The 15560-nt window shown below is 34.0% G+C and overlaps 1 protein-coding gene across 4 annotated transcripts in view; it reads left to right on the top strand.

Moving 5' to 3' along the window:
• The window catches only part of gria1b (glutamate receptor, ionotropic, AMPA 1b), a 103923-nt gene that overhangs the window by 80657 nt on the left and 7706 nt on the right, over positions 1-15560 (top strand). The window contains exons 12-16 of one of the 4 annotated variants that reach the window (XR_015519535.1): positions 1295-1493; positions 4232-4479; positions 10880-10994; positions 13276-13523; positions 14354-14488. Coding sequence is in view for 3 of the 4 variants with exons in the window: in XM_087299440.1 (XP_087155566.1) it covers positions 1295-1493; positions 4232-4479; positions 10880-10994; positions 14354-14488 (697 nt within the window). In the remaining variant the exon portion in view is untranslated. 4 annotated transcript variants of the gene reach the window in all.

Below are 15560 nucleotides of genomic sequence, written 5' to 3'. Positions count from 1 at the left end.
GATGTTTCATAGTTCTAATCTATAATAGTGCAATTTTGATTGAAGCTTAAAAAAATGAAAAAAAAAAAAAACAACCAAGCCTTTGGACAAAATAGAAAATTTCTCCATTAAGAAACAATATTCACCCATTTGTCGTATTTCCTTACTGTTTACGTGTTTAAATTAAGAGTGTGCAGACTTTAATGTGTAGATTTAATAAGCATGAACTAAAATTTCCATTATTGATCTATATCTAATATTGGATATGCAAATGTATTTACATCTCAACAATGTTTCAACAACTTCCACTTTGTAATGCAGTGCATTTTGCTTTCCAATAAAAATGTAAAGTGGTTTATGGGCCACTTTAATATAACTGATAATATCACTGGAAGCAGTGAAGAGAGTATATTTCCCTAGAAAGTGAAAGAGGGTGGAATAATGCACAGCATGTATTAGAAAGTAGAACTTTAGTGCAAGCTGGGCAGAACAGGATCTTTGATTAAATTAAGGACTTTCAAAGGGAGCTGTGAAAAAGAATGAGGTTTTCAGGACACTCGGATCAATCGACATGTGCATAGTGAAGTCACAGATCAAACCATGTCTCCTGGACAAGGTTATGTTGTAATGGTTTATTTAATTTTTTTATAATGTCAGAATTTATTTTTCAGATAGGTATATTCAGCATAAAATGAAAACAAACTTATTTTTCAGTTTAAACAGTTGTTTATAATAATAATAATGATGTCATTACACCATTTAATATATTCAATATGAAAGAAATTGTGTTTTTAAAATATTGGAAATCATTATTGCTTACCAGCAGCATTTCAAAATTGCTTGTAATTCATAAAATGTACTTTTATAAAAATAATAAATGTGTCTATAGCACAAATTTCCACTTTTAAGGAAAAAAAAAACATTTATAATTGTAAAAGATTTAAACTGCTGCAGTCACCCAGTCATTTCATTAAGGTAATATAGGTAATATTTCAGGCATTTCTTATCTCTGATGGTTATTACATTCTGCACACAAAGGCTGCAAATGACTTTACTTTTGTTTAAACTCTGCTCCAGATCTGATTTATGCTTCGATTAACCATTAAGAAGGCCCTGTTCATCATATATGCCTGCTGATAACATAATTCATGTATTAATTAATCTGTTATCTCTCCACTTTGTGCGCAGCTAGAAATGGAAACGATATTAGAAATGAGACACTTCATTATGAGTCTAATTTGATAGAGAAGATCGCTATAATTCAGGCTATTAACCACCTGTTTTGTTGTTAAATTGTATGCTCTTTCTCCCCTAGATCTCTCTCTGGTCGTATAGTCGGAGGTGTGTGGTGGTTCTTCACTCTGATTATCATCTCCTCCTACACAGCCAACCTGGCTGCCTTCCTCACTGTGGAAAGGATGGTTTCACCCATTGAGAGTGCAGAGGATTTGGCTAAGCAAACTGAGATTGCTTATGGGACTCTGGATGGAGGATCCACTAAAGAGTTCTTCAGGGTAAGTAATACTCGCTGAATAAAAAAGGCAAAAATTATACATTTAGCTTATGGGATTCTGGATGGAGAATTCACTAAAAAGTTCTACAGGGCAAGTAATACTCGCTGAATAAAATCAATGAAGAGATTATACATTTAGCTTATAGGATTCTGTATGGAGAAGTCACCAAAGAGACAAAATGTGAAAAAACCTCAACCCCCCTTTGCTTTGCACCATGTCTAACATATACACTCACTGGCCACTTTATTAAGTACACCTGTCCAACTGCTTGTTAATGCAAATTTCTAATAAGCCATCACAATCACATTGCAGCAACTTAATGCGTTTAGGCATGTAGACATGGTCAAGACGATTGGCAGCAATTCAAACTAAGCATCAGAATGGGGAAGAAAGGTGATTTAAGTGTCTTTGAACGTGACATGGCTGTTGGTGCCAGACGGGCTGGTCTGAGTATTTCAGAAACTGCTGATTCACTGGGATTTTTACGCACAAACATTTCTAGGTTTTACAGAGAATGGTCCAAAAAAGAGTATCCAGTGAGAGGCATTTCTGTGGGTACAAAAGCCTTGATGCCAGAGGAGGGGTTTTGATGTCAGAGGAGAATGGCCAGACTGGTTCAAGCTAATAGAAAGTCAACAGTAACTCAAATAACCACTCATTACAATTGAGGTATGCAGAAAAGCACCTCTGAATGCACAATACATTGAACCTTGAGGCGGACGGGTTATAGTAGCACTACACCAGTACTAGTAGGGTGTACTTAATTAGGTGGCTGGTGGGTGTATATTAGTATATAATCATCATTAAGGTATTAATATACATCCTTTGAGAGTTCAAAGTTACAGCAAGTAGGTTATAAAGCTTTATAGCTATTAAAGAGCAAAATATGCTAAATTTATCCATAAATCTAAAATTCTAAAGAGAAAACTGAGGAAGAACTGGTTTGAACATCTTGATGTGACATGCAGGAGAACCATGGCATCAGGTACTTTGCATACTATTTTGTTATCATTTGTGCAAATGGTATTCCAAAGCGACTTACAGTACATAATGTGATCCGTACAAAGCAAACAAAATACGAGCAAAATGCCCATTTGTATTCATGCTGAATAAGAGGCCTGTCTGTTTCTTTTTAAATGTGCTCAGTGTCAGTTTAAAGGTGCTGTGTGTCATTTTTTAAGGTTTTTGAAACATGTGAAGTTCACATCCATGTTTATCTGAAAAAACTATACAAGTTAATGTCTTTTGAAATGTGTTTCTGCCCATTGCCTACTAAAACAGTTTTTACTCAAGCTAGGTTGCCAGTTGGAAGAAAACACAGCAATTGAAGACAGCAAAGGAACTGGGTCACAGATCGCTTTGCAGTTCTTCTGACAACCCAATGTTTTTGCTACAGATTTTTTTAAATAACCTGCTTATTAACAAACCGTACAGTACAGTGTTTGGGAAAGTTATTTAACATCACATATTCAGTATATAATGAATGAAATCAGTTTGTTGTTCAAGACACAAGGCATTTTTCTAATTTAGCTTGCTGACATCTCACCTTTGTATATGTTACATAAAATAATTTACAGCACACTGAACTATTATAAATGCACCAATTCAAAAAACTTCAACTGACAAGCTCATGTTGGTGTAATCAATCTAGCAAACAGTGTCTTATTATAGTTTAAACTACAGGATAACCACTAGCTGTCAATATCACTCACTGCACCATTAAATAAATGAGTTTAATTGTGAAATTTGTATATACTGTAGCAGATGGCTCTATAATATCTATATATCTATCTATGTATCTGTATATCTATATGTGGATAGATAGATAGATAGATAGATAGATAGATAGATAGATAGATAGATAGATAGATAGATAGATAGATAGATAGATAGATAGATAGATAGGTAGGTAGGTAGGTAGGTAGGTAGGTAGGTAGGTAGGTAGGTAGGTAGGTAGGTAGGTAGGTAGGTAGGTAGGTAGGTAGGTAGGTAGGTAGGTAGGTAGGTAGGTAGGTAGGTAGGTAGGTAGGTAGGTAGGTAGGTAGGTAGGTAGGTAGGTAGGTAGGTAGGTAGGTAGGTAGGTAGGTAGGTAGGTAGGTAGGTAGGTAGATAGATAGATAGATAGATAGATAGATAGATAGATAGATAGATAGATAGATAGATAGATAGATAGATAGATAGATAGATAGATAGATAGATAGATAGATAGATAGATAGATAGATAGATAGATAGATAGATAGATAGATAGATAGATAGATAGCAACACATTCTCTATTGGAGACAGGTCAGGACTGCAGACAGGCCAGCCAAGTACCTGCATTTTAGGGTTGTTCAGCTTAAGCTTGCTCTCTTGTCCTTTATGGACTGAAATTCCTCCATATTCTATTGATTTTTTTTATGATGCTATGCACTGTTGAGGGTGAAATATCCAAATATCTTCGTATCTTTCTTTGGGGAACATTGTTTTTAAATATTTCAATAATTTTCAATAAATCACTCTCATTTAGTTTATACCTTTGTTGAATTTTAGTAACATTGCTCTAGTCTTTTGGTGTCACGTAAATCTTCAATAATAGTTACAATATGCTGTTTTGGTGTTCACGAAACATTTATTGTCAATATTGAGAGCAGTTATGCTGGATAAATATTTTGTTAAATATTCTGACATTTTCAGTTAGAAAGAAACTGCATCTTTGTTGAATAAACATGAATCAGACTACGTTTGATCTTTTCTCAGAGATCAAAAATCGCAGTATTTGAGAAGATGTGGTCCTACATGAAGTCTGCAGAGCCTACAGTGTTTGTGAAGACAACAGACGAAGGCGTCGTTCGAGTAAGAAAGTCCAAAGGGAAGTATGCTTATCTGCTGGAGTCCACAATGAATGAATATATCGAGCAGCGCAAACCTTGTGACACCATGAAGGTGGGAGGAAACTTGGACTCAAAGGGTTATGGAGTGGCCACACCTAAAGGATCTGCTTTGAGGTACACTTGAGCTTCCAAGTACTCCAAATACAATTTAAAAATGTTTTCTGACAATGATTAAGAGTCTGAGAGTTTACACCGGAGAAATGTCTGAGGCCATTACAGCATAAGGTCAAAGCCTAAGAATTAAACTAGTTAGAAGAAATATGTAGATGTATTTTGGAATAAAGTAATATATACTGTGTAGATATTTACTCAATAAATATACAATTTAAAATGTAAATGTATTAAATTATGAAGAATTAAAAAAAATATATTTTACTCAAAAACACTGATTATAAATGGGGATTTAGAGTTTTATTAAATAAGCACACACATGAGACAAAAAGAAATACATAAACATTAATTATTTTATTATTAATATAAAGTAATTAAGTAGCTACAGCTAAAATGCATTAGATTTAGTAATTTTTCACAGACATATCTCCTCTGTAACCTCTAATTTTATGTGTTGACTGGAATAAGTTATAATTGTTTCTGTTCGTGTTGTGTACCATCAGTTTTCATTGAACTAACAAAGTTTGTACTCCTGTGTCTCATAATTCCATTGTCAAGACAATTTTAATGTTTATGTGTGAATACCATGTCTAACTCTTCATTTACATCCCAGTCCATTGACTTTCTAACCTTGTTCTTTATTACATTTACACATGACATCTTTGCGAATATACCTAAAAAATGCTAAATGCTGATTTGAATAAAAGCTGTGTGCCTGTTTAGCAGCATTTAACTATAAACAACACATTCCCCAAGAGTTGAATTCAACTTATTTAACTTGATTTATTTACACTGCTGTTCAAAGGTATGAGGTCGGTAAGATGCATTTGTAAGAAGGCTCACCGAGACTGCTTTTGTTTGATCAAAAATACAGAATACAACCGTAAATATGATAACTGTTTTGTAATTTAATGTTTAATTTAAAAAAATTATAATAATTTATATATATATATATATATATATATATATATATATATATATATATATATATATATATATATATATATATATATATATATATATATAAATTATTAAATAATATAAATAAATATTAAATACAAATATTTTTAAACATTAAAAGAATTACTGTTTAAAACAAATTAATAAATTGTTATTTATTGTAGAATTTTTAGCATAATTACTCCAGCTTTTAGAGTCACTTATTTCTTCTAAATTCCTTCTTAGATGCATTATTTGATGCTTAAAAACACATCTTACTATTATCACTGTTACATTAATCAAAACTGTTTTGGGGCCATACCAGTTTTAATGACCAGTGAAATTTGACATATACAGTACATATATAACATAAGTTATTAGAGCAAAGTGATGTTGAACAGAGCAAGGTCATTTTTCACGATATTTCCTGTTATATTATTCTTTTAGAGAAAATCACGTTTATAAAAATTGGGCTGGAATCACTTGTTTATTTTTAATTTATAATTTTATTTTAAAAATCTGCTAAGGTCAATATTATTTGTCTCTTTAGATTTTTTCAATTAGCTACAGAACAAACTACTGTTGTCCAATTACTTTTTTTACTTAATTTTCCAATTAAGCTCATTTTCCAAGTTAACCCATTTAACCTAGTTTTAATTACACTTTATGCTGAATGCTAGTATCTTGCAAAATAACTGTCAACATGGGAAATAAAATAGAAATCATGTAGTAGAAATCAGTTATTAAAACTATTCAGGGTACATTTGTTCATGGAAAAGCTGGAAAAGTCATTGAATTTTGACATGGGCATTTTTTAAACCTGGAAAAGTTTTAGAAAAACAGAAAACCCCACAAAGTTTTGGAAAATTAGTTTTAACAAATATCTGTTAACTTGAATATGGGTTAGTTGTCTTATTTATTTTCTGAATTTGGCCAAAAACATGGTCTTATGAATGCTGTGTAAGCATTCATCAATTAATTTTCCTTCAGCTTAGTCTCAATTTCAGAGGTGGCACAGCGGGAAAGAACTGCCATGAGTAAGCATTATCTAAATAAATCTTACATACAATAGATATTAAAAAAAATTAAAACTAAATAGATTGTTGTGTGTTTTAGGTTTTTTTAATGTATGCTGTAATACATTTAAACGAGCATTGTTTTTTAATTATTACAGTTTTTCTCAGTCGCTTTGGTGCGTTTCTCACAACACCAGTGCATTTCTGCACAACAGTTGATGCATTTCTCAAAACAATTAGTGCAAACTGCTAAACCTAGCTGATAAGCTGCAAAAGCGCGTCACATGCTCAAAATGGATAGTTCATTCCTCAAAAGCAAGTATTCTTGTCAATAAAAGTGTCAGAATCATCAAAATGAAAAGTCCTGACACCATTGTTTATGAACAAGATAGTCAAATGGCTTTGTCTTGTTTTCATTATGAGTTTACTCTGGACATTTTTTCAATGCAAAAAAGTCAGATGTTGGTGACACGTCCTGAAAATGCTCAAGACGGCACTATATACTGTTTGCACAGCCATTTGAAAACTAAAGTAAAGTTGGACATCACTGCATATAGTGAGGTATCTTAGTACAAGACACTGAATATGTATGTTTCACATTTTTACTCTGCATTTGCACTTTACAATCCTAATTTATTCACAGCATTGTGCAAAAGAATAAACACACCCTTATTTACAACAAACATAAACTCCCTTTGGGTTGAACTGTGCACAACTGTAAACAATATTGCAGTACAAATTGGACTTGAACCTCCAACATACACAGGTCTGTAAATCATTCATCAAATTGTTCAATTTTAAAGACATTTTCAGGAAAATAAAGTTTTAATTTTTTTTTTTCATAAAGTTTGCTTGACCGATTTTTACATCAAGTTCAACATTTTTGTATGTAATGACTCAAGTAATGAAATGAGGACTGTTAGTTTTATATGGAATGACTATTCAGCATTTACAAGTTTAGTTCATTTTGACTGACATGACAAAAGCAAATTATAATGTTATAAAAAGCAGAAAGTTGAATGAAAGCAATTGATGCATGTCCGAAAGCATTTGCAATTTGTTGAAAGGAATGAGAAACTGCTACTAGGATGTGCACAAATGACTAATTGTTTTGAGAAATGCATGACCTGTTGTGCAAATGTAAATAGTGTTGTGAGAAATGCACCAAAGCGACTAGGAAAAACTGTATTTACCATGTGTACAGTACATAGACATTACATTTACGGAGACCCAGAAGGGACGTAGTGGAGGAGAAAAAAATTGGCGTTTGTGAGAAAAAAAAGAATGGGTAGGATTGGAGAAAAAAATTAGTGGGAGGAAAATATATATGTTTTGCGTTCCCTCGCAAAGTTTTGCATTATCTAACAAAGATGTTTTGCGTTCTCTCGCAAAACTGTTTACACTTCCTGTTCACTTCATTCATGTAAACCCTCCCGTTTTTGCCGAAATTCTCCCGTATTTTAACATTCTATCCCACTTTCTTTAAACTAAAGCTGTGTCGCCTTTCATTTCCTACCTCTGAATCAGTGAAAACATGTAGTATAAGTGCTGACTGACAGACGCGCTCAATATAATAAACTGATCCCAGATCAGCATCTGTACACACTATTTACAGAGGAACAAAACTGCAGGAAACTTTTGGATTCGGGTGTATGTTTAAAAAGACAAATACATTGAATAATATGTAAACATCTCCGTCCTGCATGTTTTATATTAAACAGCTAATTTCCTCTTAAATAAGCACAAACAGTTTCTAAAGTAATGGAATGCTTTCATTATATCTGTGCATTCTTACAGAGACACCTCTGTTATCAAACAAAACAAAACATGAGATTCATTTGCTGCTCACTTGTTTGATAACAGAGGTGTCACTTTAAAGTGTTACTTGGCGCGTACAGAAGATTATCTGGGATCAGTTTATTGTATGGAGCACGTCTGTCAGTCAGCGCTTATACATGCATTCACTGGTTCAGAGGTAGCATATGAAAGGCGACGATCGACGCACAGATTTAATATAAAGAAAGTGAGATAGAATGGTAAAATACGGGAGAATTTTGGCAAAAACTGGACGGTTTACATGAGTAAAGTGAGCAGGAAGTGTTTGTGGAGAAACAGTTTTGCGAGAGAACGCAAAAGATCTTTGCAAGATAATGCAAAACTTTGTTAAGGGAACGCAGAACATTTTTGCGAAGAAATGCAAAACTTTTCAAGAGAACCCAAAAACATAAAAATATATATTTCCCTCCCAGCCATTTTTTTCTTTCACCCATTTTTTTCTCCTACCCATTTATTTTTTTTTTTTTAACCAGCCAATTTTTTTCTCCTCCACTACGTCCTTTCCGGGTCTCCGTTATACATTAACAATTGTTTAAAAATGTGTGTGAAAAAAAATCTCTCTCCATTAAACAGTATATGGGAAATATTTGAAAAATGATTAAAACTTCACAGGAGGGCTAACAATTTTGTATTTATATTATGTATATTGTCTTTATTATTACATAGTTTGCTCTGAAAAAAGCGACCATTGGACACTTGCAGTGTTCCTTTTAGGCCTTCAACGAGCCATGCATTTTTGTGGAAAATATTATACTTTTTTCAGGACTTTTAATCCACAATAATATACAGTTGAAGTCAAAATTATTAGCCCCCCTTTGAATTTTTTTCTTTTTTAAATATTTCCCAAATGATGTTTAACAAAGCAAGGAAACTTTCACAATATGTCTGATAATAGTTTTCCTTCTGAAGAAAGTCTTACTTGTTTAATTTCGGGTAGTATAAATTCAGTTTTTAATTTTTTAACAACATTTTAAGGTCAAAATTATTTACCTTCTTAAACTTTTTTTTTAAAAGTCTACAGAACATCGTTATACAATAACTTGCCTAATTACCCTAACGTGCCTATAGTTAATCTAATTAATCTAGTTAAGCCTTTAAATGTCATTTGAAAAATATCTAGTCAATATTATTTCCTGTCATCATGGCAAAGATAAAATAAATCAGTTATTAGAAATGAGTAATTAAAACTATTATGTTTAGAAATGTGTTGAAAAAAATCCATTCAAACAAAAACAATCATACCTACTCTACAAGCAAAGCAGTCCGTTTTCCAGTCCTGAGCTGATAAACATCCTGTAGATCAGATGTTAAGCATGAATCTTTCTTTGAAAATTTCCTTCATTTCAGGCATTGAGCTGCTCTTGCCCATCATTATCCTTCTCCACATTCCTGTTGTCTTGTGTGCCCTGCAGATTTCAGATTAATGTCCATGGATGAAGTCTGGCTTTGTTTTAGTCATCCATAAACACACTGGCTCTTTCTCCCTTTCTCTTGAGGGATGCAGAAAGAAGTCAGCGATTTTACCAAGAAAATCTTCATACACACACACCAGAAACGGGCCACATTAAAAAAATGCTCTGGATTTGGAACATACAGTGTCCTTCAACCCCAACCACAGCGTAGCAGATCATCCACAGCTAATCTACAGTAATATTAACTTAATCTGTGAATCCTCTTACACCAACCACACTTAAATCCAGAGCATGGCTTAATTCGTCCCGTTTTCCCCCCACTGGGGGGGTTTTGCTTTTGGTAAAATTGTTCATAATTTTGTCACTGTACACTTTAGCGCAACACAAGACAACTAATATAGTCACATCAACAAGCCCAGCAGAGCCAGGCACACAGTCAGATCAGTTTTCTGTTCTGTTTCACTTCCTCGACGACTTAATAGACTCACTTTTATTTGACACAACCTCTGCCTCGCCGTATCATATCACCAATGCTGACCCAGCTTATTTTATTATCATTTCAAGAAACCCAGTAAACCTGGCAGTGTTAAAACTGAACGAGCAGGGCCTGTTGGACAAATTGAAAAACAAATGGTGGTACGACAAGGGAGAGTGTGGCAGCGGAGGAGGTGATTCCAAGGTCAGCCCCAAAAAATGAGCCATCCGGCGGGTAACCACCACCTTGGGGGGGGTAACCGGCAACCTCAGTTAACAAACACTCCGGCTGCAGATCATTGAAAAATATCCAAGTCTGACTTGACTGATTGACAGCTCGAAATGATTGACGGCTAATTATAACTCTGAGTATCGTAACTGTAAAATGTGCAAATCCGAGTGTTTCAAATCTCTTGCCGGTTACCCAAAGTGATATAGTAATACACATCTTGCAATAGGGAGAAAGGTCACAAGCTAGATGGAGTATTAATGCATATCACTTTGGCAGTGGCAGTTTTCCAACTCTGTGACTCTGTGCTGTTCTTCCTTTTTCTTTTCTTTTATTGTTTCCGTCTCCTTTTTCTTTCTTCCTTTCTTTTTGTTCTATCTATCTGTAGACATTTAGAACACATCAAAGCGTAATTATGGGTGTATGTATTTTGCTTAAATGCTGAATAACATAAGATAACATGGGTAATGTTATTTATGTTATTTTCCTGGTTGAAGAATCCCCGTAAACCTAGCGGTGTTGAAGCTCAATGAGCAAGCCGTCTTAGACAAACTGAAAAACAAATGGTGGTACGATAAAGGGGAGTGTGGAAGCAAGGATTCCGCCAGAAAGGTCAGTTCACTCATTGGTCCTTTCCCTCAGCTTTAGCGCTTTACTAAAGGCCCTGTCCTCTTCTCTCTCAAAAACTCGCTCTGTCTCCAGTCTGCCATTTGCTCAGAGACTTGTGCGCTCTCTGTCATCATGTTTCTTTCTGGCCCTTATTACTTCCCATGTTACAAAATAGACATGCTGCTTGTGGTGTATTTATAGCGATAGGCAAAGTGTTTTGTTTTGTTTTTTTGCTCACTTCAGTGCTTTAGCACAGGCACTTGGTTCTTCACTTGCGTATTTAAAAGTTCTTAACATTTTGTGTGTGTGTACATGTGTGTTTGTGGATCAACTTCATTCAGAAATGATGTATTCATTAATCATTTAAGGATTAAAATTAACCATCTGAAATCACATGTACGCAACAATCAAGCAACAGTATATGAAGTATTATCAATTATTTTCAAGTGTGCTTTAATTGACTTGTGAGTTATTTCATTATTTATACTTTTTAAGAGTTACATACTAAAGCAATTTGTATATTGATAAATACATAATCTTTATTTACAGACACTCAAATAATTTATATTTGACAACTATATTATATTTTATATACAGATTTTATTTTAATATACACAGTTTTTTTTTAATTATGGACTTAGATTTAATCCTAATATTTACTTACTAAGATGTTATAAAAACATCTTCGCAGTCATAGTTTAACTGTTAAACTGTTATTCATAAATGACATAAATTGTTGTCGTGTTCACCTCCCGCCCCTTACTTTAGTGTTCCTGGTCAAAATGGACCACTAAACTGCTCTTAAATTGCAACCAAATATTTATTCAACATTCTTTAGCTGTAAACAATGTCTCAAACTAATGTTTAACATGAATTTATAAAATTAGACATAATATAACTGCAGTGAAAATACAAATAGGCACTGAAAATATACTTCAAAATAAACATGCAATGTCATGGAGGTAATCATGTGCGGGGGCTAAGCAGACATTTTAAAAAGTGTGTGTAGGGGGTGATGGGACAGCTGATTGAGATCCAAAAATTTGCAATCATATAATTATTAATGACCTGTTTCTGGATGGTCTGCCTCTAAAAGTGAGGGGGACGTATCCCCCCGTCCCCTCCGGTTGCTACGCCCCTAATTACGTGGGAGGATCGGCACATAAGCACGGGAAAGAGATGGGTATCCACAAAAGACAATGTTCAGTCAGAAATGTGTGTGAGTGAGTTGGAGTGGTGTGTATGGGGATGTTTTATGTTTGATGGTTGAATATAGTCTGGATACTCATTCATATCCTATAGTCGTCAATTTTAACTAAGAACTTAAACACTCAAAATTCAACGAAAGAGGAGGTAATTGTTTTTATACACTGTAAAACCCAAAAAGTTAAGGTAACTTAAATCAATAAAAGAAACCGAATGCAAAAAAAAAACAAAAAACATTTAAGGTCAAAAACTAATCCAAATGAGAACTGTAGACCTAATCCGATTAAGTACAAGAAGCAATTTGAGCACAGTGAAACCCAATAAATGAAGAGAACATAAACCAACTGAGTACTGTAAAACCCAATAAGTTAAGGCAACTCAAACCGTTTTAGGTAACTGATTGCTACAAACCATTTGAGTTAAAACAAAACTAATCTGTATGAGTACTGTGAACTTGCTCCATTTAAGTTGAAGTAACTCATTACCTTCAACGCTGAGTTCAAAACCATTTTCATATGAGTAGAATTAACTTTCAGTCAATTTTGAGTTAACTAAACTTATTTCGGTTTTACAGTGTTTAAATGCATATGTGGAGAATATCATAAGGCCTTGAGGCAATCAGATGTAAAACACAATATATATGAGTGTTTTAAGTCGGTCAGATTTGACCCAAACTCGACAGGAAGGTTAAATAGCCAATCTGAATTATCTTTATTATATCAGATTATTAAAATTAAGTTTCAAACTAAATTAACTGTTACGCTCCAATATTTATACATTCAGGCAGACACAAAGGGCAGCAAATAAAAGTTAAATGGACAAAACATCAGATTCATAAACATCTTAAATAAAATTTCAATAATTTAAAAAAAGCCATATGAAATATTGAGATACTGCGCAGTGCTGCTGTAGTGTCCTACGTTCCCTTTATGCTATCTGCGTTCTCCTAAACTCATTATAACAACATCAACACATAAAAAACGAAAACCCCCATCTGTCTCAGCATGAGTAAATGGCAGTCTGGAGAGAAAAGCGTTGCCATGAAATGCCCTCTAACTGGATTGCTCTTCCCCTTTAGAGTCCTTCAATGCTGTCTTGTCTCTGTCCAAAGACAATATGCATGCCAATGGATGAGACCTTAATGCGGTCACCAAACAGATGCATGTCATTGACTCCCACCACCCTTGACGAGACGTCTCTGCCACCAGAGACAGAGAGAGAGAGACGCCAAAGGCCCCCCAGTTATGACCTTTGGACGAGAAACCTTAAAGTGACAGTTCACCCTAAAATGAGAGTTTGCTGTTAATTTGCTCACACTCAGGCCAGGCAAGATATTTATTTCTTATAAGTAAATTAAAAAGATTGAAACCAAGCTACTTTTTGATTCATAAAAGATAAAGTCAATGGCCGTTGGAACTTTTGAAGTAAATAAAAAAAACATGCAGCCAATACAAAATGAATACTTGTACATTGAGATCTTATGAAGCAAAATATAAAAATAATGTTCAGTTTCTGATTATTTTGCTTCATAAGATCTCAATGTACAAGTATTCATTTTCACAAGACCTTAATGTATCATTTTTGTGTTGATTCTATATGTTTTTTGACTCTTAAACTGACAGTAGACTTTTATTTTATGAATCACCAAGGAACACAAATTGGTTTTGAAAGTCAGTGAAATAGCAGCAAGCTTTCATTTTTGGGTCAACTATCCCTTTAAAACCATCCCTATATAAACAAGACAAAAAAGTTTATACATGCATGGTAATAAATAATAAGGTCTGCATATTTCAAACTAGAGAAATGTACAATAAATAAATTAAATTTAAATATATGTTTTTATTTATTTGTAATGATTTGTTTAAGGTTAAACCACTATGTATAGACAGCCAGAAATGACTCAAAATTATTATTTTTTTCTCAAGCTGACGCATGAATTTGCATGAATTAGTTCTTTTTTATTGCTCACTTGTTTTACATACTGCAACAATATGTAATGTGATTAAATAGTGAATGTATAAGTATGCAGATGTTGAGATGTAGCTGTAAATATCATGTTGTTTGTTTACTGACTAGCTGTGAATAGAAAGAGATGATTTCTGTTTGTTACTCTGCTGAAGATCTGTGAGTGTTTGATTGCCGTCTCTGCTCTGCAGGATAAGACCAGTGCTCTGAGCCTCAGTAATGTGGCTGGAGTTTTCTACATTCTGATTGGTGGACTTGGGCTGGCCATGCTGGTGGCCCTGGTCGAGTTCTGTTACAAATCAAGAATCGAGTCTCGAAGGATGAAGGTGTGTAAAAACCATGATATCTCACTCCGTTCGGAATCTACAACCTGGTACTGCGCAATATTTAGATTCATCTGCATTTAATTATGGGCTTTGCACTTGGCACTTATAATGTTTTATAACTGCTATTATATACTGACCTCACTTCCTCTAGGGGATCTGGCAGAGTAAGATGTTGGCATTTAAGAGGTAATTGTGGGTGGTTGTAAACATTGTACCGCCCACTGCGCTTCGCTCTAATCCTCGAGCACGTTGCAACTGAATGCTCAAAGAATTAAGAATACAGCGACTTATATAGATTTAATTACTCACAACCCCGTGTTGTGACTCATAATTTTCATTCAAGGTATTTCAAAGGGAAATCTGAGAAGTCATTTTTAGGACATGGTTTATAAAACACATGGCTTACTATATATATTTTTTCAGACAGCATCACTCCGGAAGAACAAATTTGAATGTAATAGACTGTCAATATTACTTTACCCATGATAAAATATCTGGGACTTACCAAAATTGCACCTGATCTGTAAAACTTATTTTGATAAAAATGTGAGGTTACACTTTATTTTGGTGGTCCGTTTGTTCCCAGTAGATTATAAGTAGACTGTTACCATCAAATGCACCATCAAAATAAAGTGTTACCAAATGTGATATTTTAAAGGAATAGTTTAGTCAAAAATAAAAGAAAAATGCTGTTGGAAATCTAAGGTGTAGGTAGCTTTTTTCTTCATTCTTCATTTTTTTTCTTCAACACTAACAAAGACCTGTAGCTGAAACTGTGGTTACAAAAGGCAAGTTAATGGTTACTTACCAGCCTTTTGCTAGTCAAAAAACCTATATAGGTAATGCAGAATTATAACTTTTGGCATTTAACGGTACAATGAGATCTTATGAACCTCAAAAGAACTTCCTAATGACCTAAAAACTAGGATAATTAATCAACATAAATTAGGAGAAGGATACAAAAAGCTGTCAAAGAGGTTTAAAGCCTCTATCTCCACAAGCAGAAATATAGTAAGAAAATAGAAGACCACAGGGACAGTCCTTGTGAATAAAAGGTTTGGTGGGCCAAGAA

The sequence above is a fragment of the Danio rerio genome, chromosome 21, assembly GCF_052040795.2.
Source record: "Danio rerio strain M-AB ecotype USA chromosome 21, GRCz13ab, whole genome shotgun sequence".
Classification (NCBI taxonomy): Eukaryota; Metazoa; Chordata; class Actinopteri; order Cypriniformes; family Danionidae; genus Danio; species Danio rerio.
This window is presented reverse-complemented; position numbering and strand designations above follow the sequence as displayed.